Below are 25,165 nucleotides of genomic sequence, written 5' to 3' on the forward strand. Positions count from 1 at the left end.
TTGAGCCCCTTTAGCTGTCTGGTAAATGTGAATGTGCTATACAGGCCTGAAGCTGGGGTTCTCCATAGAGCTGGGGAACCTTCACCACGTGTCCCTGGGCCAGGGCCAGGAGAGCGTGGCTGAGAAGGCCCTGCACACAGCAGCTGCCAAAGGCCACTGGGTCATCCTGCAGGTACCGCACAGCTCTTCATTGACACCGCTGTGTTTGATAAAATATTGGACTTTTTTATTCTTTGTATTTCTCAGCTTCCTACAATGCATTGCACACTGCTTCTTTTCATATCTGAATGACCTGGTTGTGTTTGGTCAGTGAATTCCATAAACATAAAGGCATAAGCAGTTTGAAATAACTGTCTGATGGAAATTCTTAACCGAATAAGTGATGCTTTCCCATGACAAAATGGAATTTTCTTTCTTAAAAGCCCACTGAAAGTTCCTTTAAAGATTGTTCACTAATACCTTCCTTAAAAACGACACAGTGACTCATTGCTTTTTTGAATCAGAATGTACATTTAGTAGAGCGCTGGCTGGGTCACCTGGAGGACCTGCTAGAGAGCACAGGCCGCAAGGCTCACCCACACTACAGAGTGTTCATGAGCGGAGAGCCCGCCCCCAGCCCTGACGAGCACATCATCCCGAGAGGCATCCTGGAGAATGCCCTCAAACTCACCCACGAGCCGCCCACAGGCATGAACGCCAGCCTTCATGCTGCCCTGCACCACTTCAGCCAGGTCAGAGAACTGCCCCCACAGATCACACTCACAGCTTCACACAAAGGTGCACCCAGAGCGCCACCCTCAGATCCACCCACTGCTCCACCCATAGTTCCATCCACAGATACACTAACAGCAACTAACAAAGAATTTACAAAACTTGTAAATTACTAATTTTACTTAAACTAACCCATGGAAATGGGAGTGCTGAATTTGTGCTTAGGAGGTAAACTGTGAATACAGAACTACTTCCAGTACTGGCAATATTTACCTGCCCATTTTTAATATTTACCATACTTTGGACTAGTTGTGTTGGAGGCCTTTGTTTCTATCTTTGCCTAGTTCTCAGAATGACTCTGCTGTGATGTGATTGGCAGGACACTTTGGAGATGAGCTCTCGTGAGCAGGAATTTAAAGGGCTGCTCTTCTCCCTCTGCTATTTCCACGCGGGGGTCAGTGAGAGGAGGAAGTTTGGGCCGCAGGGTTGGAATCGCTGCTACCCTTTTAACGGAGGTGACCTCACCATCTCCGTCAACGTGCTGTACAACTGCCTTGAAGCTCATTCTAAAGTAAGGGTTTACTCATTATAAAAGAAACATTTATTAATCCATGTTTTATGATTTTTTAAGAATTTATTTTACATGGGGAACAAATTGGGTAGGTCTTGCCTCTCAGTGCGGATCCTGACTACATGCCTGATTTATTCTCAGTATGTAACTCTGAAATGACACATTTCATATGCACGTTAAGAAACGTATCAGGTCACCCGTGCGTGTTTCTTCATTTTAATCCTATGGCAAGCACTGCTGTAGCTGTTGAACAACAAGGGATTGTGCTCATAACCCGACACGGCTGTCATTTGTACCCACCTGAGAAAGTGCAAGGACAGTCTCGCCCCTCGCCTTCCCCGCGAGACGTCAGAATGTGTCAGAATGTTCTTCTGTCCTCCGCATCACTCTGGTCACTACCAATTATGCTTCCAGTGCATTTTCCCCTCCCCTCAAAACAACAACAAAAAAAAAAACTAAACGAATGTCCTTCATTATGTTAACCAAACAGTAACCTGTATATGCGCGTAGAGGAGATTCATTAGGCGGCCAATGAAGCGTCATGCTAAATGTAATTACAGGCGCCGCGCGTGACATATCGTGCTGCTCCGTAAGTGATCACTGCAATTAGGGCTGATGAAGGAAGCAATTTGCAGAACAATACAGGTACAAATGACTGTGAACTTGCAGCTCCTGTCATCTGCTGTGAAGCACACGCTCGTGCAGTTCTCTCTGCCTCACACTCCCACACCAGAGTGACCTGCCGCCACTCGGCGCTGCTGGGATCAGCACAAGGACTCAGATCACGGAGCCTTGACAATGTACAGGGGCTCCTGTAAGACAATAAGAATGAGCAAAGTTTTACCATCATAAAATGAAACATTTTTATAGTATTATAAAATACTATCGTTATTTAATAGTTTTAATAGTTATATTGTAGTTAGATAGTTGATAGTTTTACCATCAGATTTGTGTGGTGCCTTTGTGCTCATTGAAGATTTACAACAGTTTTGGCCCAGTGTTGGTCACAACTGAGGAGCTCAAAGATGGCCAAAAGTGCCGGGAGCCATATTCAGATGCTAGAATGCGTACAATTTATTTTATTTTCTTGCTGTTTGTGTGGTTGAGGTGCCATGGGAGGATCTGTGTTATCTGGTTGGGGAGATCATGTATGGAGGACACATCACGGACAACTGGGACAGGAGACTCTGCTGCACATACCTACAGGAGCTGATCAATCCTAAGATGGTAATGGAATCCACCGCATAACAGTTACCTTACATCTGAGCAAAACTGATACTGAAATGTTATAGTTAAATTAGCATTAGCTTACAAGTAAAAAAAAATATTACACTGCAAATCCAAAACCATTATAAACATTTTTAGAAAACCAGGTCCAAAAATAGTGGTTATGTAATTGGTTTCCTAGTGTCATCTAGTGGTCCGTTTTTGTATTACATTTTCAGTGGTAAACTCATTAGAAACAGGCAGTTATGAACAGAGAACAATGCTGTAGTTTTAACCTTTAAAAAACATATAGAACACCTTCCATTTCAAATGTTTCAAGAGATTTTAAGAGAAGTCTACAAAACACCCTAAAACACCATCACATTTACCAAAACTTGCACAGTGTTACGCTTCAACAATTACTGTAAAACTCCTTCATGTCTCAGTACCTCGATGAAGTACTGCGGACATTTTCAATACAAAAGCGCCTGCAGTGCGCGGGGGATGCATGTTCCTGGTCATGTTCCTTAGTGCGAGGGCATTTCCCCGGACCTTCCTGTGATGCTCAGCCAGCTTGGTTCCTGCCCTGAGTCTCATTAGGCCAGGGGGGGCAAGCAACCATCCATCACCCGCTCTAAACGCGTGCGCTGCCGCATTCTTCTGCCCGCGGCCCCGCGCGAGCCCTGCTATCGATTGCCTCGCGCTTTCATCTGCTCGACGCGCGAGCTCCGAGAGGCCTGGGCCCACTGCGGCCAGATTAGAGATGTGCCGGGAATGGGGAGTACGCGCGAGACACGCAAAAATAGGAAGACTGATTATGAGCGAAATCGCGAGTTAAAGGATAAAGAAGGGGGGCATTAAAGTAGATCTAGCTTATTCATTTTATGCGCTTTGCATATTTGTGTGTATTTTGTTCAGTCCTGCATTTGCACTAAACGTGTATTGATGCCTGGTTTCTATAGCGCACGTCCGCAGAAATAAGTGGGTTTATCTGGATTGGTCTTTTTCCGATTGAGTTCGAGGAAGTGCTGTTCCTGTGTCCTGGCTTCCCGGCGCCTCCCGAGCTGGACTACGCTGGCTATCACACCTACGTGGACGCGAGGTTGCCAGCAGAAAGCCCCAGCCTCTATGGGCTGCATCTCAACGCGGAGATAGGATATATGACCGCCGCGGACAGTGCCCTCTTCAGGACTCTGCTGGAACTGCAGCCCCGAGATTGGGTGGCGGGCGCAGAGGCGGCGCAGAGTGCGGACGACAAGGTCTATGACGATTATTTCTCAACTCTGGGACGTGAATGTGGATAAATTATGTCACGTAATTGGGAAAGTGACCGTCCAGTAAAACTAGTTCACCCAAGAGGGAATGATGATGTCATGCTGTTACACAAATAGTGGTGGTGACTAACCACAAAGACAGAAAAAGGAAAGCTATTGTACTCAAGTTTTAATTTTGGTGTCAAGCATAAAAGGTCGAAGGTCTTGTAAAAGACCTTAAAAAGGCCCATACATGTTGATCCACTGAGCCCATTCTCAAAGCTGCTGTAAGGACTAGGAGTGTTACCCTAATTTAGGAGTATCTTTGCAGCAATGCCACACAGAAATGTCTTTTTTTTGTCCCCATTCACACATTTGCCTACAAAGGACATTTCTTTCAGCTGTTTGGGCTCACTAATTATTATGTTTAAACTTCCTGGGACAACTAATATGGTGTTTGTTTACTGTTACCAAGGTAACTGCATATGATCTTGCGACAGTAGCCGTGACAATGCACGTACAAAACTAAGTATCAAAATCAAACTGACATATTCATTTGATTACACAGCAGACTGCACAGTTTTGATAAATATCTTTGGTTGATAGTAACTTGCTGTGATCTAACTAGCTAGCAACAATAGTGAGCATCGGTTGGCACTGAGATCAGGAGTCAGTGTACTCTGATGCCAAATCAGCATTAATACAGCCCCTGCCCCAGCACCCTTGCTATGACTGACCTCAGAAAAGTATGCTTTCAACCTAACAGTCATATACTCGCACCCAGATCACTATTCTTACAATCTGCCCAATCATATAATCACTTTTAAACTGACCTCAGATCAGTATTCTTGCAGCCCTCCTCCCAGTCACAGCCACTTTCTAATCACTCTCATTGTGACAGTATTCTTATCAACCACCCTGTCTTATAATCACTCTGAAGAGCCTTGTTTAGTATTCAAGCAGCACTCCTCACACACTATTCACACTGACTCAAGATCAGTTCTGTTTGAGCACCATCAGCCATATATTTCTCCCTCATTATAACTGACTCCATTACAGTACTCATATGGCCATATATTCATCACTTTTTAATTTACTGAACCCAGTTGAAAGAACATTGATCAGGGGTCAGTCATAATAAAGAGTGACTCTAATTTATATTTGAACTGATAATTATTTTATTAACGTTTGCTTTTGTAATTCTGTTACTGTGAGATATACACATGAAGCCTAACAAATACAGGAACCCTTTACTGTTTTTCAAGACAACTGATACTGATTCTAATATCATTGTAGTAATAATCTCCTACCATTAGTCACAGTTGGGTCCATGGATAAAAAATGAAGAAAAAAAAACAACTCCAAAAGCACTCAAAGTTCCTGTTTTCAGTTGGTTAGAATGCCGTGGTTTGGTTCTTTTCTGTTGCATTCAGGAAATGATACATTTGATGTATTAGAAGCCAAAAGCTGTCTTTCATTCCTTCATTTCTTTCAGTTCTTCATATCTACTCTTTCAACCCTGATGTAGGTGAAAAGCGTGCTGGAGGACTTGCTGGACAGGCTGCCTGAGGAGTACGACGTGGCCGAGCTTCAGGCCAAGACAGCGGAGCGCAGTCCCCTCGTCCTGGTCTGTGTGCAGGAGTGTGAGCGCATGAATCTGCTGCTTACTCAAATACACATCTCTCTTAAGAACCTGGACCTAGCCATGAAGGTACACCACTAAACCCAAACCTAACACTGGCATTATGAGTCCTTGTGGCAGTTATGCCAGTTTAATTGTCCCTGGCAACCGTCATGTTTGTGGGTTTAAATAAAGCACTGAGAAACAGGATACTTGTAAAAACAACTTTCATTGAATATATAAAATGTCTGTATATAAAGTGCCTTACCTAAAGCTCTAGAATCATTTAGGATTTATGATTAGGTAAATAAAGACTTTGGGGGTGTTTTATATTTGGTATTATTTTGTCTCCTTTAGGGTGAACTGAGCATCTCTGCAGACATGGAGACTCTACAGACAGCTCTGTTCTATGACCGAGTCCCAGAGAACTGGAGCAAATTGACATACCCTTCCACCAAAACTCTGGCCCAGTGGTACAGACACACACAAACACACACACACACACACACACACACACACTAGTGATTCTGTTTGATGAATAATTAAAGAAACAGATAAGGAGGGTGTCTCAGTAGGCTGTTGACACTGGGCCTTGGTATGTACATGTGTGTTTCATAATGTGTACCCACTGGCATTGAAATGACTGTACTCTGTGTTCTACCAGGTTTTTGGATGTTCTTACTCAGTGTCGAGAGCTGGACACTTGGACTCAAGATTTTGTGCTTCCAGCAGTGGTGTGGCTCCCAGGCTTCTTCAGCCCACAGTCTTTCCTCACTGGTGAGCCTCTCTCTCTCTCTCACACACCCACACACTCTCTCACACACACACACACAGAGTCTTCTGTCTTCCAGCAATCATGCAGAGTATAGCTCGTAAGAACAAGTGGCCACTGGACAAGATGACCCTGTCGGTGGACGTGACGAAGAAGACAAAGGATGATTATGGCCACCCCCCTCGAGAGGGGGCTTACATCCATGGGCTCTATATAGAGGGTAAGAGAGAGGCTACGTCTTAACCTAAGTAACACTGTTCACCTGTGTAGTATTGTTTGTAATATTGGATACTACCAACTGTATCTCTTTTGTTAGACAGTAGTAGGTAGCTGTGAATTTATTTATTTTTTTAATGGAAATATTTTATGTCATAGTGAAAGATTATTAATAGACATGCATGGTAATTGCTGTTCAAGAACGCACTGTAACTGTGAATATGTTCAGAATACTGTATTGTGTAAGAGCTTAGTTTGTGTGTGTGTGGCACGCAGGTGCTCGTTGGGACACCGCGGCAGGCGTGCTGGCAGAAGCTCTGCTGAAGGAGCTTGCCCCAGCTATGCCGGTACTGTACGTCCGTGCCGTGCCAGCTGACCAGCCAGAGCCGAGCGGCACCTACGAGTGCCCCGTGTACCGCACCAAGCTTCGCGGGCCCAGCTTCGTGTGGAGCTTCCGTCTCAGGACACGGCACCCTCCAGCCAAGTGGGTGCTGGCCGGGGTGGCCCTGCTGCTGTCAGCGTGAGCGGGCGGCTTCCTCTGCCCACTCGTGGAGAAGTGCCCGATGGCACGCGTGTGAATTTTAGCCTGAAGTATTGTGCTCAATGCATCTTTAAACGGACTTCTTGTAGATCACAGCTTATGACTTTAAGGTGAAGCTGGATGTGTGTTAGAATGTGGGGAAATTGTCCCTCTTATTCAATTTGTTACACACTGAGGATAGTGTGATGCAGTGAGCATTTAATCTTTATATTGAGGACTGTAATCTGCAGTGTGCCACAGTATATTTGGTCTAGAGTAGAATTTACTGATTAGTTTGTGACAGTAAATTATAGAAACCAATACTTGAATTGTAAAGATTAAAAACTGAATGTATGCATTTGCGCTACTTGCCATGCTGTAGGAAGGACAAAGCAAAGGCAAGCTTTATAGCATTACAGCCTGATGTGGCCAAATGATTGAAGATGTTCAGCATTAGTCAATGAAAGGTCTCGCTTAAGCACAGCCATTAGAACCTGAATGAAAACCTGTCTCTTCACCAACAGATAGAGTGCACTTTGCCCAGAGTGTGTTGACTTTTAAATGAGGGCTGTTTAACATTGACCTGCTGTGCTATGGAATACCGATGAACTGATGAGGTTCATTTTTTTGCAGCAGGACATGGAATCCCTTTCACAGCTTCCTGCAAATACCGTCAGGCCGTGCTTCTCATTTACACCTTACCTTCAGCTGATAGATATTATCCATACAGCGGGACAGTAAGTACATTGAGTAGCCTGGGAGCCATGTTACAGTGGCGTTAAATTCTACAGCTCACCTACGCATTACAGTATCTCCACATATAGCACATTCGTCATCTTGTGTTTGACAGGGTTTTGTTGGTGCAAATCTTCTCACAGCGGCTCAGCGTGACACCGCACAGTTGAAAGGACAGGGAAATGATAGGCTAGCGCAGGCTGGCCGGGCTCGCCTCCTCTCCCCAGGAGCCGCAGCTCTGCCTCCAGCCCACGGCCGGGGCGCAGGAGGAGAGGGCCGCGTGGGGGTGTCTGCTCTGCCATTCAGGGTGCTGCTCCGGCCCAGACGCATGGCGAGCAGACCGGCCATTACGCCGCTTTTAAAAGAAGTTCTATTTTTCACCCATTTGAAGTAAACATGGCCACCTATGTGCCACAGTGTGGCATTCACAGAGTAGGCAGGGATCAGGCATATATTTAGATCAACACTCAACAACTGAGGAGGCAGGAAGGTCTAGCTTAGAAGTCATTCCAAGTTTTAGAAGCTGGCCGGCTTGTTCTGTAACTGCTGTGTTTTGTTAAAGTGAGACTATGAAGCCTGGGCCTATTACCAAGACGGGCGGGGGGGACCAAACACAACACAAAAAGACAAGACATTTCTAAGCAGTCAGGCAACAGTACTGGTTTTAATCAGACTTTCAAAAGAAACCAAAAGTAGTAAATAGTCATTGCCAGCAAATGATGCTTTGTGCATTTAGGAACATATTGCTTTGCTGCCTATTGTCACTTAAAAAAAAAAAAAAAAAAAACGACCATAAAATTAATTTAGGGTATTTACAATGTTTACATGTTTATCTAACATGCATATGCTGGTCAGTCAGGGGCATTGCCCAATCATACAGACCAGAGCAGTGTGAATCAGAAAAGCAGCTGCCACCAGCTTTCTCTCTCTCTCTGGCTTCAATGTCAGAGACTGGCCTTCTAAATTAGACATTCCACCCCCCTTCCCCCCCTTTTGCACAACAAATACACATTTCATTTGCAGAATCTCTAGAAGTATGCTTCCATGGTAATTATGGTAAGTCTAATTACCATTCAGGCAATAATTTATTCTTTAGCAAAGTCCTTTCCTTTCATCTGACTATGTAGATGCACGATGACAAACATCATCGGGACATGATCGGAGTGCATTTTAATGCCTCTTTTTAGGTAATGTGGACCCAAACCCATCACTGTATGCCTGGCTTTTGTATCCTTGCCTTGGCATAGCCGGGCAACTACTAAAGATGGAGTCATGCTGATAGTGGGCACTTCTCTTGCAGTACTACTATTGCTTTGATTCCAAAAGCTACGCTAAATACAGTACAGACTTGTCTTTTAAAATTTTTTTGGACTGATTGTCTAAGGCTGGAAACATTTGCCTATGACCAGTGCAAAGCATTGCACACACTGTGCACGTGGTTTAATAACAGCACTGACGGGACTGAATTGGACCGATTCCCTAAACATCCAATCATTACAGCTATTGTGTTGCTACAGATTTTTGCAAAAACATTTGTGCCTATTAGTTGGGTGCAGACTTGGGAATGGGAGACTATAGCTCTGCATTACACTGGTATATTTCTACTTAACATGTCATCTCACATGTTATACTTAGTGCATGTTGTGTGCTAAAGATCAGTCTGTCTGTTGAACCTGCAGTGGTTGTTTCTTCAGTCATTTCACATTTATAGACTGCAGGGAGGCAAATGTCCTGGGCTCTGCGCATTTCTCTCTCCCTCTGATCTATGCAGTCTGAGGCTGTTTTGCCCCCTTGTGGCCACTTTTCAGTGCCATAGTTCTGGCATTATGGACTTCTTTCATCAGGGATTTAGACGTGTCCTACACCTTTGGCTCCAGTCTGTGTGAAAGCTCAAACAGTGTTTGCTGATTGTCGATGATGTGAAGATAGTTGATGTAGGCTCTGACCTCGGCACTCTCCTTCTGAGTCAACATGTTTCCTTTGGGATGATGACAAAAAAAAAAAAGCCACATTAATGTAAGCTTAGAGCCTTCTAATTCAGTCTGAATTTACCATGTGAACTCTCCAAATGAACCAACTCTCAGTATGCTGTATTATGATCCCAGTAGGGCTCAACTGGACCCAAATCGATAATTTCAGGTACTGAGAGCGAAAATCGGATGGCAATTTTAATATTACCTAACTTCTTATACAAACCCAAGCAGACTGCCTTATTATATAGTTGCTTGTTTAGCGTTCAAGTCCCAGTAATCAGCTTGTGTAGCTTTTCTGCCACAGCACTAGGTACTTACCCATGTGGTCCGTCTGACACTGTCTAACGATCCGCACCGTGTCTGCTATCATGTGCTGTAAGATGCAACTTAATGTTAGTTTAGATTTCAACAAAATTCAGATATATTCTGCTGAGCTTGAGGTTAGAATGTAAAAGGTAACCGTTTTCACTCCTCTCTCAACTTACCATTTTCTCAAAATTGACCAGGTTATCAAGAAAGGTTTTGTTGCCCTCATGAATGAAGGTGATATCTAACAGGAAAGAGGGGATTCATTTAGTGCTCAGAACTTCAGAACATGATTTTTCCAGTAATCTTGGCATTTGTATTAAGTTCCCTTTCTTACGGTTTTACACGAACAACAAACAAACATTGTTAAGAAGGCATTTATTATGGATGCAAGACAAATGAAATTGCCTTAGCAGCACCTTTTAGTAGCAGAGGCAAGAATGGGATCTTTGGAGATTTCATCTTCTTGAAGGCATCTCTGTAGGCTTTGTGGTTGAAGGATGGATCCTGGAAACAAAAAAAAGGTTTGCCTGCCTGTGTGCCTCTCCATACATGCATCTTGGGTTCTCATCTACATAATGAAATCTTCACATTAACATTTCTCTATAGTAGCAGCATCTGGCTCAAATTTGGCCCATCTGCATCATCCTTCTGGGAGAGCAGAAGGGCTAATATGATCATTTAATGTGTATGCCAACAGTATCTGTAGAATAATCTCTCACAAATGACTGTCTAGATCATCTGCATTTAAAGGCACTTACTGTCAAGCTTTCGAGCTCTGAGAACAGCTTTTTAAACTTTCCTGGGACTTTCTAAAACGAGAGAGAGGACAGGAAGATTTTAAAAGTGTCTGAAGTGTGTAAACACGCTAGTATGATTACATGCACCAAGCTGAGGAAGTATGTGTGTGCAGGGGTTTATTGAGACAGCTTTACCTCCCATGTCTGACTCAGGCGGCTGACAGCTGCAGTGTTCAAGCCCATTATGATAGCAAAGAAGGAGTTCAGGTTCCTCTGTGCTTTACAGCTAATGGTGGGTAAGAGAGAGATGAGCAAGCACATATGTATGCGTACGTTCCTGTATTTCATACAACTAATTATACAACTGCTTTACACAACTTTACAACTCTTTCTCCAGAAACTGTACTTCACTACAATTTTGAATATCTCTAGAATATACAACAATATACTTTATATGCTTAGTTTCCAACGTGGCTTCTGTGTTAACAGTGTGCACTTGAGTGTCCCTCGGTGTAGTCCTGTGCCTGCGGGTTTACTCACTGGGCTGCGATCTTAATGAACTTCTTAAAGAGCTGCACCCGTTTGCAGAGCACAGGACACAGCAGCACTTCCGTCATCACCCACTGCTGCACCTCATTGCACCGCTGCAAGAGCAACTCCAGGGCCACCGTGTGGCCAGCACACGAATCACGACTCAGTGTGAAATAAACCAGCTCTTGCTGTAGAGGGGAAATAGGACAAAAAATAAAAAAAATAAATTCAGAAATTCTAAATGCTCAAGCCCAAAATCATAACGGAGACGTACACTGGGTACTTGTGGTGTGTGCGTGCCAGCCAGATCACCGCACCTCCTGCAGGTTGCTGAAGAGACTCCAGTCACAGTTAGTCAGAGCCACAGCGATGTCCCAGGTGTTCATGGTCAGCATGCGGGCTGCCAGCTGCTGCAGCTGTGCGTTATCTGGGACGGGGCTCTGCTCGGGACAGACATTACTTGGTTACTGATGGGGAACTTCCAGCAGGTTCTTCAAGGATGCTACACAGAGTGATGGACTCTTACCATGAGGTCAGTCATGTCCCTCCTGCACACACACAGTCTGCCTGCAGTACTGAGGGAATTTGTGTACACACACTGGTGTGGCTGGAGCAGGGCCTTTTCTGGAGACAAACAGAAAAAGAATAAGTGCTTAGGGAAAAAGGAAAAAATGGTTAAGGAAACCTTAAAAAGCACAAGGAACAAAGCTGAACAATGTACAGCGAACTATTTCTACCACTAGGGGGCAGTGTAGTACAATATTTCACAGTAGTAACATCATCTTACTTAAACACTGGAATAGACTACGTGACATTCAGGTTAACTACACAGCGGAACATGTAGCTATACGGATGTCGCAGCCTCCAACCTCTGGAGTAGGAAACAGCCACCAGCACCATGTCGTCTTCCGCGCAGTCCAATCTGTCAGCCACCGCGGCCAGCAGCTCCTGCGCAGTCACTGCACTGTGTGTCCTCACACTCACATACGAGTCCACAGTCACATACACACGGCACAGCACTGAGGGAAGTCACACCCATCACACACACACGAAAATGGATCAACGCTGATGGCAGTTCATGGACATTATTATAGCCATCACTAGCATCATTAATGTATATAGATAATAGTACAGAAAAATGCCAACAGGAATCCACACTCCACCTTCAGATACAGAGGAAAGTCTGCAGATCAGAGGAATGAGGGGGAATATTTTATTAGCCTACCTTCCTTACCCTCTGTCTGGGGGGCTCTCAGGGGTTGCCAGTTCTCCTTCAGACTCAGCTGGTGGAAGAGTGCTTTATTCTGATAGAGGGGGAATTCAGAGTGTGGAGAATGCTAAGTGTGGGAGGAAAAACAGGTCATATGAAGACCAGGCCTGCAGTGCAGCTCAGGGTAGGGACAGGGAGCTGCAGTCACCTGCTTCATGGGATTTATGTGCAGAGTAACTTGGTACTGTACAGCCTAAAGATGCAGGCCTGGGACAACTTACAGTGCACTGAACAGCTTCTAATGCAAAGCTAAATGCAAGCCTCTCATTTTTGCCTTTAAGAATGATGAGTCATTAAGCTGAGTCATTATGGTCATTAACAATTTTAAGCCTTGCTAAAGAACTGCAGCGATCATTATTCCACATCCAGAATACCATTTGGTTAGGAGCTGTGCTTAACCTGTCTGTGTAAACCACCCCCGGCTTTTTAGTTTACAACAATTACTGGATTGAGAGAGTAATACACTGATAAAATGGGGATGTGAGACGGCATAACAATCCATTTTGATTCATATGACGACTCGCAGAATAAAAACTTTGTAGATTTAACGCCGCTGTCGAGGTAAAGCCTACTAGACTCAGTTTGGTCAGTGAGAATATCTGGGGGTGGGTTTGGCAATGCTTGGGTAATCGAAAGCAGGGTGTTGACAGTTAAACCATCCACCTGCATCAGCGTCATAGCAGAGAACCACACAGCAGGCTTAACCCTTACCTTCCTCTGTGGAGAACACTCGTCCACTGTGCTGCAACAGAGGGAGAGGGAGATAAAGATTTGCACACTGGGACTCAAGAGTGAAGAGGCAGCCTGAAATGTACTAACTGAATCTAATGCATAACAAAGGCATCTGACTGTGCCCCATTAGGAGGGCCCCTAGTTTCAGGCTGTAACTTCATTCTTCAGAATTGCAATCGCGTGCATGGAGGAAAAAAAAAATATTTACAGAACACATGCAAATCCTTGTACCAACATCACTGAACTGTCTGAAGATGCCATGTTTGCTCAGACAGCTTATATCAGCCTGCGCAGGAACACACATACGCGGTCTCATAAATGAAAAGCCTAGATTTGCCTGACATTCTAAGTAATCTTATGGTTAATGGACATAAATCTTTCAAAATGTTTGTATTTATATTGCAGTAACTCCCATCATAAAATGTTGCCCTCATTTAGAGTACTACCGAACTGCAGTCTGCAATTCATATTCGCACAACCATGGCTGTGAGGGCTCCACTCAAACGCTTTGGCCAGGCAGAAGGGTGTGGCAAGACAAAAGCCCATAAACCTACTGAAGCTGATGACTGTCCGTCAGCTGGGATGGACTAGTCGTACCCCTCCCCTAATGGGCAAGGCCAGCTGACAGGACAGATGTGTGGGTGGAGAGACAGCAAGATGAGACTGGTGATGTGGAGGAGGTTAATAAAGAAGATGGGGAACAGCGATCGACTGTCTCAGGGCAAAGGGAAGGTACATGGTTAGCAATTGCCGATATTGTCAAGAGGATTTTTTTCAGTACATTGGGAGAAAAAAAAAAAAAAAGAACACAGTGAACACCCTTGTGGTCCAGTAGCTATTTTCTGATCACCACATAAGAGTTTGTTTTTTTCTTTTTTTTATGAAGGATGTTGGATGAGGACAATCTGACTCGTCAACACTCTTGCCAAAACACACCGGCCAAAACCTCAGGATGAACAGGGGTTTTTTTGTATTATGTCATTTGTTTCTCGTCATCTGTCCGAATCCATGTTCTCCTTTTTGGTCTCCCAGGCGACAGACAGGAAGGATTTGCGTCTCAGTGCGGCACATTTAAAAATACTCCTCGGAAATCGCAATAGTTTTTTTTGTTTTTTTCCACCTTGTGAATAGGCTTGCTTGTTCCAAAGGCTGATGCGACCCAAAGGGTGACATTCATCTATTTTCAGTGCCCTTGCTCTGTATTTTTGAGCTAATGGTATGCATGGCCTTTTAAAGCAGCTCCTTTCATGACAAATGGATTGTGGTTAACACATCCCGCAATGTTAAAGCCACTTACCTTTCATGAATTATCTCCTCTGAGATTCAGACACATATAGAGATGATTAACTAGACATGTCTCATGTCAAATGTAATTTAGTCAGTGGGTGGGTGGCTTTGAGGGCACCTACTGTCTGCGCTGCATACGCAGAAGCTTCTGGAGGTCCTTGAGTTCCTTCTCTAGAGACGGGAACTCGTACAGGTCATCCAGGACGTTCCCATACAGCGTCTTCGGAAGGCAGATGAAAACCACGTTGTGCGTATGAGTAAAGTGACGGCAGCAAAACTGATAACCGCGCCATCCTCCGGCCACGGCAAAGGTCTCGTCTGAAGTGAGCCGTGGGAGGTGGGGCTTTTCCTACCTTCATGAACAGCCTAGTGTGTTGGTCCTCCTGCAGCGTGGCCCTGCAGAGCGCGCTCCACTCGGACAGCAGGTGCAGGACTTTGCGTTTCCTCACCAGACTCTCCTTTCCCTCGTCCTTCATCCTGCCCCGCTTCAAACAATAGGTGGCCAGGGAGCAGTTAAGGCATCAAAGCGAGGCAGGTATCAAGGGAGAAAGGCATGCGCTACGTGCTTCAGCAATACACAGCTGTGCTTCCACAGGAGAGGGCGAGCTCTCCAGGTGCCTTCTACCACACTTAAAGGGCAGAGTTTTAAATGATATGCTCTCAGCTCAAACTTGTAGGCTGAGTGGGTAGTGCCTGGCAGAAACCTTGTGCACTGTAATTAGATACACAGGGAAATTCCAACTCATTACCATTATATTGTTTAGGGCCTGTAATATTTTGAGCACTGCAGGCAATTACAGGGGATAGTCTAAATCACACCAATAGTTGAAAAAGTTGCAAAGTACTGCAGTGACAGAAGTTACTACACCTGTGGTATAGGGGGGGGTAATGGTACGTGTTTTTGTCCCGTCACGGTAGATATGACGGGTCGGTTCATGCAGTCCTATGGAGAATATGCGTTAACCTGTGTGCAAAGATTGATGAACACAATGCAGAATCAAAATTTCCCCCTTCGCAAATTCCCCCCCACCTTAAGATGTAGGCCATTAGCAAGTTAGCAACATGCCGCGTTAAGCTTAGCTCAAGCTTAGGTTGTTGGCGTCTGATTGAGACAGGTCCCGCTATGGTGAATGCAAATGACACACAGAACCTAAATTATCTGTCTGCTTCTAGCAAATCAGCTATGAGGGAAAGCTTAAGTTTGCCAGTGAACTATGCTAATTGGTGGACCGGATGAAGACGGTGAGTCAGTGTTGTGGGGTACATGTGCGGAAACGCACAAGCATGTGTAGCAGACACTACACTAGGTCTGATTACTTAATCCTGCCATGTTTCAACAGCATCTAGATGTGAACACATGGGGCAAAAAATATTACAGAAATGATTCTTCCGGGTGGGCTTAGGCTTTAAACGCTAAAATATATTCCACGTGGAACTCATTATTTTTATTCTAAAAGTACACAATAAAAAGGACAATAACATAAGAGATACTTTTAACTTCTGTGAATTGAGACCCATTTACTTTTCATTTTTTAAAAGCTCCACATAACACTCTCACATAAGTCACAGTGTTATGTTCACTGTTTACGTTTTATGTCTTAATATGGCACAGGCTGTACTGCTACATGAGTGGAACTATGGGACACTAGGTGGAACAAACCAACTCGCACACTTGTCTACTCTCCGCTCAAATAAATAAAAAGAAAGAGCCTTGTGCTTGGGGGAGGGGAAGGGGTTGGGGGAACATCACTGAAATGTGATGTCAAATCCCTGATGTGAACCAAACCGTGACTTCTGTGTACCATTACACCCCTACTGTGGTGTGACTGTATTGTGTGTGTGTGTGTGTGTGTGTGTGTGTGTATTGGGTAGTGACAGAAGGATATTGTCCAAGCAGTGCTTGGCAAAGGTCACTGGTAGACATGATCACTGGATAAGTCAGCAGAAAGTCATCCAGAAGTGTCTCTGAAAGACAAGGACAGGCCCATCAATGAGGCATGAACATGTTAAACAGGAAACACTGTGCAAGTCCATATTAAATTATGTACTTAGCCTGAGATTTCCTGAATTAAGCAATACCTTGTGTTCTCCAAATAGCACCACATAAGTAAGCTTTACGTTATCTACTGAATGAGGTCATTTCATTTTTTGCATTTATGCGAGTCAAACAGCTTTAGTACTGCAAAAAGCGAATGCTGTGTGGATTCACACTGTTATTAATAATATAGCATCTCTCTCCCAATCTCATTACCCTCCTCTATTGCACGGCCTTAATAAAAAGGCCCATCTGCCTGTAAGCGTGATGTGCTGGTACAGATACGATCTCATACTGAAGGTATGGTTCTTTTGTGGCTGCAATAAACAGGACTTGAGCGGTCACCTTGAGACAGACTGGAGCTGCGTTTCCCTCAGCTCTCCATGCTCAGCTGCACAGAGCATCTACACTGGCCATAAGGAGACAGGGGGTCTTCTATGGCAAGAGTGAAACAGGTTCCTTTTGAACAGTTAAGAATTGCAGAGTGAAGAGATCGCCAGCACCAAAACCAGCCGGTAGAAAATACCATTGTTTATAGGGAAAAACACCAAGGTTTTTGGTCTCATTTTCTCTCCGTTTCCCTTCTGAATGTTGCACTGAAGATGCATATACTTTATAGTCTCCCTCTCCCTCACATACACAAAATTATAATTTCATAAAACCTACCTGTTCATCTTCACAATTTAAACGCACCACAATTAATAATTACCAAACACATGATAATGTGATAGAGGCACTTCTATTCAAATAACAAACATATACTGGCCTACCAAATAATTACACTGGCAAGAGGATTTCAGCCCCAACAATCCTTAGATTTAAAAGTGCAGCCTTTCAAAATTCCATGAGCAGTTCATGCTACAAGATAACCTCATTCACAGAATGGATCCAGGGAGGCAGAAAGGACAGGGTGACGTTCCCCTTTAAAGGCCCTTGTGGTTGCCCTCTCCGCGGGCTTCTCCCAACCAGATCATCGGCTCACTGCTTGCCTAATGACTTGGCATTAACCCAGCCCTTGCTCAGACTTCAAACCCACCCCCCACCCCCAGGCCTTCTCACTTGGAACTCATGGGGGAGGCAGTTGATCTATGACACTGTGTGTGTCACTCACTGGGCATTCAGCTTCTTACCTCCAAATACATAAGCCCAATACCTACTAGGCAGCTCATGAAATGCAGTCATTCAGCCATTCTGTACAGGCCTGACTTACAGCTTTGTTGGGAAGCTGATATGATGATGAGGCTGAGTTTCACCAAATCAGAAAAGCTTTATAAATTTGCTTCAAGTGAGCAAAAGGTGAGTACTAAACCCCTGTGAACACCACAGTTTAATTTGCTGTCAAATCTGTGGTGTAGCACCCAATTGTGCAGCTCCACTACAAGAGGCAGGCTGGAGGTCTGTTTAAAAATTGTTAATTACTACTGTTAATTTATGATCCCCTATTGGGGAGGGGTGGCTCAGCTTGAGTCACCTCCCTACCCCCCACCAACTGCCCAGTGTGCCCCTCCCCTACAGCAGTGTATCAAAATGTCCCATTGATACTGAAATCACTTTGCAGACAGAAAATCACCCTGAGCATTCTTTTGGTCCACTTGATTCTCAATTAGTCAATGTTTTTTTTTTTTTTTTTTTTTTGGAATGACTAAAGTAAGGTAGGACTAATGAATGTCCTACCTGAATGTATGAATAAAACCATTTTACATTTGTTTAAATATTTGAAGAACAAGATTTAAGGGCCTGAGGCTTAATGTACTACTTCAGCTCAGATTAGGCAGATTGGGCAAGACATAACGGTGAGTAAAGGAGGAAGAAAGGATGAGAAGAAGGAGAAATGAGGCAGAAGAGGAGAGAGAGAGAGAAAAATGAATGAATGTGGGTTTCTGAACTGAAGGCAATAGAGGTGCTTCTCCATCCTAAGCCAAAATCCCATTAGCAACTCTCTTTGCTGGCTGATGTGTGGGCATGGTGTGTTGGCAGTGTTGTAAATTCCACTTTAATTTCACACTTACTTCCCCCAGCTTTGTGTGCGTTTTGCTCCAGTGGACCCTCACACCATTATGGTAATCTGTGGGGCACAACACCATGTGCTGCACACATATGTAGAAACGCACTCATGCTCAAGCCAGCCAGAGTCAGATATACATCTGAAAGGTCCTACTCTTCTCACACACAGACACACCCCCCAGGAGTGGATTCCCTTTGAATTCAGTTTCTCTCATTCAATTCAACCAACCTTCCTCAATTCACTTTTAAGAAAACATTTTTCTGATGATTTATTTTTGCTTCATTGAATTCGTAACATGAATTAATCCCGAACAGAGTTAAACTCTGACGCAGACATACGCTACGAGCAGTTTGAACCTTTAGTGTCCAAAGTTCCCTGGTGGGAGCAGATAACTGAGATGCTTTCTGCTTCCCCCAACTCCCTGGACTGCCACGCATCTCCAGCAGGTGCTCATTCTACTGGAAGTAAAATGAATTTTTCATGATCTAAAAGACTGAGGACTTCGCTGCTGTGTCAGGCTCAGCTTTCCCTGAGTGGAACAGCGAAACTTTCCGCAGTCACTTCCAAATGCAAAAGTGGTAGAGCACGGGAAATCCAGACCAGACGACACGATTCAGAATGCAGGTGCCACTGGACTGACCACATGAAGAATAAATAAATAAATAAATATTGTATCTATCCATCTTGGATTCTTCAAGTCAGATGCATGTTTAAATCACATGTGGACTTGGAGATACTACTCTACATAATACCCTAGCCAAAAGCTACAAGCTAAATCAGGGCAAACCACCTGAAGGGACAGAACTGAAGATAAAATACTAAAAATGCTAAAAACAGCAAGAGCGCAGGAATACTACGACATACCTTTTGCTCAAGGGAGATGCAGTATTAAATGATGTATTTAAACAAACCAACCAAATATTTTTCTTCTATAAAAAGGTCTGAACGGCTTGCATCTCGCTGTGAACTGTGTAGCACTATGCTGCTACTCTGCACTACTCCAAAGCCCTACAGCACACGGCTGAGAGCAGGCAGACAAGCCCCTTGAGTGGGAATGGGCCGAAACAGCAGGACGTGAGGAGCATGGCTGCCCTCTAAATGACAGTGCCAAGAGGGAACGTCCTGCCTGGTACCAGGCGGCTGAAGGATGGGGTCTACCATACTTCTGTCGGACGGGGTCTTCTGTGGAAGGTTTGCTGGGTTTTTAGGGAAACTGCCATACCCAGAAAGTGATCTGCTATACATAAGGCCCAAATCCTGACACAGGATTAGTACATGTATGTACGTACACACACACACACACACACACACACACACACACACACACACACACACCTCTTTGGTAGGCATCTAACATGAAGCACATTCATTTTTTTCAGCACATAAGCTGTTCTGAGCGGGAGAGCACGCATGTGTGCGCGCAATCAGTGGCTCCACTTTGAGCCAAGTGATTCATTAAGTTTCCCTGTCATCCGGGAAGACCAGCTTCCACTGCTGCTCATTGACCATTGTCCCCCAATTATCCTCAACAGGCCTCGACCAGCTTTGCAGCCTGAGCACTGCTGTTACAGACACTGACTTCATTAAAGGAGAATAAAGAGGACAATATAGGACAGCTCTCTGCCTAGAACACAACCGACGTTCGCTCGCCCACAGGTTATGAATTCGGGCCCTCCTGTTAAAAACACTCGCTGAAAGGCTTGTAAAATTAAAGTTCACTTTAAATTGCAGCAGGGATTCTGCAGCGTGTGTGAAATAAGAGATCAGGCCCTGCAGTGCATATAGGGCATTGAACACGCTACCACATCCAGTCAACACGTGAGACCAGTCGTAGTATATAAAAAAACAAACAAAAAAAAACACTTCCACCAAGATGGATGTGTGCTCTTTTGGCATTTTGCTCCCAGTAATGAGGGCAATAACAGCTCTATAAAGGTAGCACGCATGCTAGACTTGCTAATCCTGATCCTCTGACATCTGGTATGAAACCACCAGTAGGATAGATGAACATCTTGGTTTAGAACGCACTCTTCTTCAGTGACATCACTTCATCTCATCTATTACACCTTGCTTGAAGTCAGAGGTTTTTTTTGTTTGTTTTTTTAACAAAGGCATCTCATTACATTTTATATACATAAAATACACACATATACCTTTTACAACTGAGAGTTGGTTAAAATGTTGGTTAAAATTACTAGCACAAAAAAGTAGCACCTGTGAGCAGCATGATTAGACATCTCTTGTCTACACATCCTTTCAACACAACATTAAGCTAAACTAAAATCAACAAAAGAATTCAAAACCATATTACCTATCCTAGCATAGGTTTTAAAAATTGAAGTTGGGTCAGTAAAGTGCTGGATGTCTAGATAAAACAGCCTCTCAGAGCTACAGAATAATCAATGCCTTCAAGGCTAGCTTACATTTAGCTCCATGCCTCTACCAGTGCACATATTCCTCCATGTACCAACCTAGTTGTCCATAAGGATGTAAACATGTGCACTCTGCTGACATATCCCTCAATGTACATCTCTGGCTGAGTAAAATCAATACCTCTCCTCACACGAGGGCGTGGCAGGCCTCAGAGCGAGCCACACACACACACACACACACACACACACACACACGACAGCAGGCCCCTACATCCCCTGACAGCAATCTGTGTGAGAATCAATGCCCATCATCCAGAAAGCCCTTAACATGAGCGACTACCTATAATCATCTTGACGAAAAAGACGACTACTCACTGCTCCAAAATGCTCCCAAACAAGTTCATTTTCAAATAAAAATGGTTCAACAAAAATTGTGTCATCAGGTTGGTTATGGACAATGGTCAACACCAAGGTTTCAATCTTGTGTCAGTGCAACAGGGATCTTATGAAACTGTTTGATGCCATGTCACTCAAAACACAGCAGCATTTCAGCGTGAATAAATCGCTGAACGTGAGTGGAGCTCAGCAGGCACTTACAAGCATAAGCCATTCTTTCACTGGCCATAAATCACTCCAGTCTTTCCCCAGTCACAACGTTTAACCCAGCAGTGTGTGTGTGTGTGTGTGTGTGTGTGTGTATACTTGCACATTTTAGCCCATACAAGCCACATACAGTCCCTATGAATTAAATAATAAAGGTGGCTATACAATATAAAAAAAATAAAAATGTTTTGGATCCATTTTGTCCAGAAAGAACAAACTGCTGTGGTTCACCTGGTAGAGCATGTAGAACATGGCACTAGTTACATAAAGGTCACGGGTTCAATTCCCAGGGAGCATGTGTACCGTCACACTGATAAATATGCAAGTCTGTCTCTCTCTCTCTCGGCACTTGGCAGATGTTCTTGTTCAGACTGACACAGAGTACATGGGAGAGAGAGTAAGACAGGGAGAGAGCGGGAGAGAATAAGACAACAAATGAGAGACTGAGAAAGAAAAGGAGGAGAGAACGAGACAGAAAAGTGGAGGGGGGGGGGGGGGGAGGAAGCGCTAAGGCCGTACAACAGCAATTAGCCATCATTGGCTGTAATGAGGTTAGTGCTCACACAAGCAGCCTGCCACTGAGAGGAGTGCAGCACTACAGCTGGAGCAGGAGCAGGCGCTCATCTTAAAAACCAACAGCCAAGATGCACAGCATGCAAGGCTGAGTTAAAAACACAGTACATTACACAGTCGTGAACCCGTCATGAAAGCATGCTCATTTACATACGAGCGTGCAGCAAGAACAGTTGTTGTGGAGAGTTAGGGGGCTCACTGAGACAGCAGCTGGCTCGGTTGTTCAGTAGTTCAGTTCTACATTTGACCCGTGTCCTCAGGTTCAGACTGCACAGCATCATTCACGGGATCATTCAAGGGGAACACGGACCCGTGCTGTGGCATCAAAGGCCGCCGTGTGACGATCGAGCCTGACGGGCAAGGCTTGTGGGAACTACCATCAACTGCCTCCTTCCTACACTTCAAACCCGTAAAATACGTACCACACCTTTATTCCATAGTATGTGGGCTTCACATATGCATTTAGCCACTAATCTTGTTCGAGGCACATTAAGTATGACTCAAAGTGTAATGATCAATTAAGCTTCAGCGTTACATTAAATTCATATGGTCTTAAATCCTCATGTCTGTACAGACATCTGCTCTTTCCATCCCATTTCCTAAAATACTCTGTCACAACCAACCCAGTAGAAAAAGTACCGTCCTGTTTTTTGTTTGTTTGTTTTTTTTTAAAAGGGCGACAGAATTCAGCACATCTCACGGAGATCTCGCCACTGGCCTCTTATCGGTCTCTCCCTCACCCTGTTGAACTGATGCTTACTAAAGAGGGACTGCAAAAGCCATTGACTACACATTTTCAGCCCTAAATGAGAGACAGCATCTTGACTAAGACCCACCTGGAAATGCCACCTGGAAATGGTGACTAAAGTTCCCATAGCTTACAGAATCCAACAGCCTTGCAAATCAGTTCCTTTATTTAAAATCGGTGAGGAATAGTATTTCACTGTCTCAATATTTACAACCTTCATCTCCTGAAATAGTGACAGTGCCTCATTGATAGGGACACATGCTACACTGAAATCTATAACATTAACTGCCATTTAAATTTACAGGTGAACAGCAGACTGGAGCTCGATTCCAGCTTGGATGCCTCCCTGCAAGACGCTAGCCGTCATTGCTTAAATGCCTGGATCACAATTCTGATTTCAGAATTTTTGTTTTTAAATTATTTGACATGAGCACATTTAACATTAGTAGTGCAGCACATTTTAAATAATTGACATGCACAAGAAATGCATTTTAATATACGAGTGCTGTGGTAGTTATATTCCACAGGAATCATTCAACAGCTCTGTGTTGACAATTTATAGGCTATGCACCTCAACAGCACACTGAGCCAAAGGAAGCAGTGCGACGGGCTGGCACAGCAGGCCGAGGGGAACACTCACCTGCCTCTCTGGCTTGCAGGCTCCCGCAATCCTCGTCCAGCCTCAGGTGGCTCAGCAGGTGTTCCAGAACCTTCTCAGGGGTGGCAGGCACGCCGGTGTACCTGTGCGAGAGAGAGGAGTCACTAGAGTCCTCCTCGTCGAAGGAGGAAAGCGAGCGACTGCTGCCGCACCACTCGTCTTCCTCAGCGCCCTCGTCATCGATGTAGCGGAAGTAGGGAACGTCGAACGTGGGCAAAGTTGCTCGCTCGCTGCTGCTGTCGGAGCCGCCGTCCTCATCCTCATCTTCCTCCTGCTCTACCAGGGCCAGCGTCGCCCTGCCCTCCGGCAGAGGGTCAAGGGTCACTGTACGCCTGCTGCCCATGCCAGCGTGAGCCCAAGCCTACCGCATTGACCCAGAGATGCCGCGGGGGAGCTGCTCGGAGAGGCGTGTCCGGGGAGAGAGAGGTACGAGGTTGGGAGCTGCACAGCCTGCCCTCCCTGTTGCCTTCAACCTCTGGAGCAGCGGCTCCGAGAGCTCCACGCGAGGGAGGACGTGAAGATGCAGCGCATCCTCGCCGAGTACGCACAGGGTGGGTGTGTATACACACAGGCGGTGGAGAGTGTGAGAGCAAACGATTTCAGGCAGGGAAAGAAGGAAGGACAGTTTCTGAGAGAGGGAGCGCGGCAGGAAAGGGAGGGAAGAAAAAAAAAAAAAAAGCAGAGGGAGAGGGGGGGGGAGAATGTGGGAGAGGAAACGACTACAGGATAATAAAGTGCAGGGGGGCTGAAGGAGGGGGACAGAGAGAGAGCCTGCATGTACACGCGTGTGTGTGCGTGCGCGCAGCTTACCTCCGGGCGGCGGAGGAGGGTGGTCGTGCTGACGTCGTCCTCTGAAGCTGCAGCCTCTCTCGACTCCTCTCCCTCACACACACACGGACTGCTGCGTCACTGAGTGGCTGTGGAGAGGGAGGGTTATCATCACCAAGGAGATTCCCTTTCCTCCTTTCCCTGATTTCCATCACAATGCTCCCCTCAATTTAATAGCCAACATCAAACAGCTTTCATCACAGGGATTCGCTTTAGCTTTTGCCAGTCCAACGCACGCTTCTATATTCATATTCATGTGTGGCTAAATGCAAATTTTAATGATTTAATCTTTCATAAACCTCAATTGCACCAATTTAAAAAGGGTGCTGTAGTGAGTATTAGGTATTGGGGGTTTTTTTTTTTTGCTCTGGGTGTGTGTAGCTGTGGGTTCGTGCATTAGTAACGGCGTGCTCTGAACAAAGGAATCAGTCCTGCATTTTACCATCAGTATGGGGCCCCATTACAATAACTTCCACCTTGTCACTTGGGTGTTATCAATCTTGTGTGCACGCATGTGATCAGGCAAGTGCACACCACGCCCAAACCCACATCAGCACAGACTAACCTATTGGTTCTCTTGGCTGCTAACATAATAAAAAACCCATTCTAAAATAATAAGTGCCCATAAATCTCAGTACTGTAGCCACTCTGCTACTGTAGGTACTTGATGGAACACGTCCAGCAGGACATTTGAGTGTCATTATTTTTGCACTGCACGCTTCCCTGCTGTGATGCAGGCTACAGAGATGGGTGGGTAGGGGCTGCATGCATAATGTAGCCGGCTCTCATACGAACCACACGAATGTTTGTGCGTCTGCCAGGGGAGTGCCTGTATGTAAACACTAGTCAGTGTGGTCTAGTTCTGTGCTGTGTGCAGTAGCAAATCCAGGGCGTCAAGG

At 44.9% G+C, this 25,165-nt stretch overlaps 2 protein-coding genes and 1 long non-coding RNA gene across 9 annotated transcripts in view; 1 reads left to right on the forward strand and 2 right to left on the reverse strand.

Moving 5' to 3' along the window:
- si:dkey-233k19.3 (dynein axonemal heavy chain 11) overlaps positions 1 to 7,228 on the forward strand; it is a 44,170-nt gene extending 36,942 nt beyond the window's left edge. For both annotated transcript variants that reach the window (XM_035530898.2, XM_081695624.1), the window contains 10 exons: positions 45 to 172; positions 504 to 731; positions 1,091 to 1,282; positions 2,390 to 2,509; positions 3,505 to 3,747; positions 5,270 to 5,452; positions 5,720 to 5,835; positions 6,027 to 6,139; positions 6,214 to 6,354; positions 6,627 to 7,228. In XM_035530898.2, the coding sequence (XP_035386791.2) occupies positions 45 to 172; positions 504 to 731; positions 1,091 to 1,282; positions 2,390 to 2,509; positions 3,505 to 3,747; positions 5,270 to 5,452; positions 5,720 to 5,835; positions 6,027 to 6,139; positions 6,214 to 6,354; positions 6,627 to 6,874 (1,712 nt within the window). In that variant the 3' untranslated portion in view covers positions 6,875 to 7,228. The remainder of the gene's footprint in view (positions 1 to 44; positions 173 to 503; positions 732 to 1,090; positions 1,283 to 2,389; positions 2,510 to 3,504; positions 3,748 to 5,269; positions 5,453 to 5,719; positions 5,836 to 6,026; positions 6,140 to 6,213; positions 6,355 to 6,626) is intronic.
- On the reverse strand, positions 63 to 5,274 carry LOC145651104 (uncharacterized). The gene is made up of 4 exons (XR_014116770.1): positions 5,052 to 5,274; positions 1,841 to 2,094; positions 1,583 to 1,712; positions 63 to 199 (listed from the first exon to the last, which is right to left on the reverse strand). It is a non-coding gene; the product is annotated as an uncharacterized LOC145651104 (long non-coding RNA).
- A 1,022-nt stretch (positions 7,229 to 8,250) lies between the features above and the next one.
- The window catches only part of rapgef5b (Rap guanine nucleotide exchange factor (GEF) 5b), a 30,560-nt gene continuing 13,645 nt past the window's right edge, over positions 8,251 to 25,165 (reverse strand). For 2 of the 6 annotated variants that reach the window (XM_081695625.1, XM_081695627.1), the window contains 17 exons: positions 24,249 to 24,355; positions 23,421 to 23,521; positions 16,331 to 16,409; positions 14,798 to 14,942; positions 14,567 to 14,664; positions 13,137 to 13,167; positions 12,381 to 12,459; positions 12,025 to 12,174; positions 11,682 to 11,779; positions 11,473 to 11,595; positions 11,165 to 11,343; positions 10,820 to 10,910; positions 10,646 to 10,696; positions 10,304 to 10,391; positions 10,064 to 10,128; positions 9,897 to 9,951; positions 8,251 to 9,583 (listed from right to left, as the gene is read on the reverse strand). In XM_081695625.1, coding sequence (XP_081551751.1) covers positions 9,465 to 9,583; positions 9,897 to 9,951; positions 10,064 to 10,128; positions 10,304 to 10,391; positions 10,646 to 10,696; positions 10,820 to 10,910; positions 11,165 to 11,343; positions 11,473 to 11,595; positions 11,682 to 11,779; positions 12,025 to 12,174; positions 12,381 to 12,459; positions 13,137 to 13,167; positions 14,567 to 14,664; positions 14,798 to 14,942; positions 16,331 to 16,409; positions 23,421 to 23,521; positions 24,249 to 24,355 — 1,659 coding nt within the window. In that variant the 3' untranslated portion in view covers positions 8,251 to 9,464. Of the gene's footprint in view, positions 9,584 to 9,896; positions 9,952 to 10,063; positions 10,129 to 10,303; positions 10,392 to 10,645; positions 10,697 to 10,819; positions 10,911 to 11,164; positions 11,344 to 11,472; positions 11,596 to 11,681; positions 11,780 to 12,024; positions 12,175 to 12,380; positions 12,460 to 13,136; positions 13,168 to 14,566; positions 14,665 to 14,797; positions 14,943 to 16,330; positions 16,410 to 16,824; positions 16,904 to 23,420; positions 23,582 to 24,248; positions 24,356 to 25,165 lie in introns of those variants that run through there. The other 4 variants (XM_027000052.3, XM_081695626.1, XM_035531113.2 and 1 more) reach the window with 4 other exon arrangements.

This window comes from Electrophorus electricus, chromosome 14, assembly GCF_041902795.1.
Source record: "Electrophorus electricus isolate QZ-2024a chromosome 14, ASM4190279v1, whole genome shotgun sequence".
NCBI lineage: Eukaryota > Metazoa > Chordata > Actinopteri > Gymnotiformes > Gymnotidae > Electrophorus > Electrophorus electricus.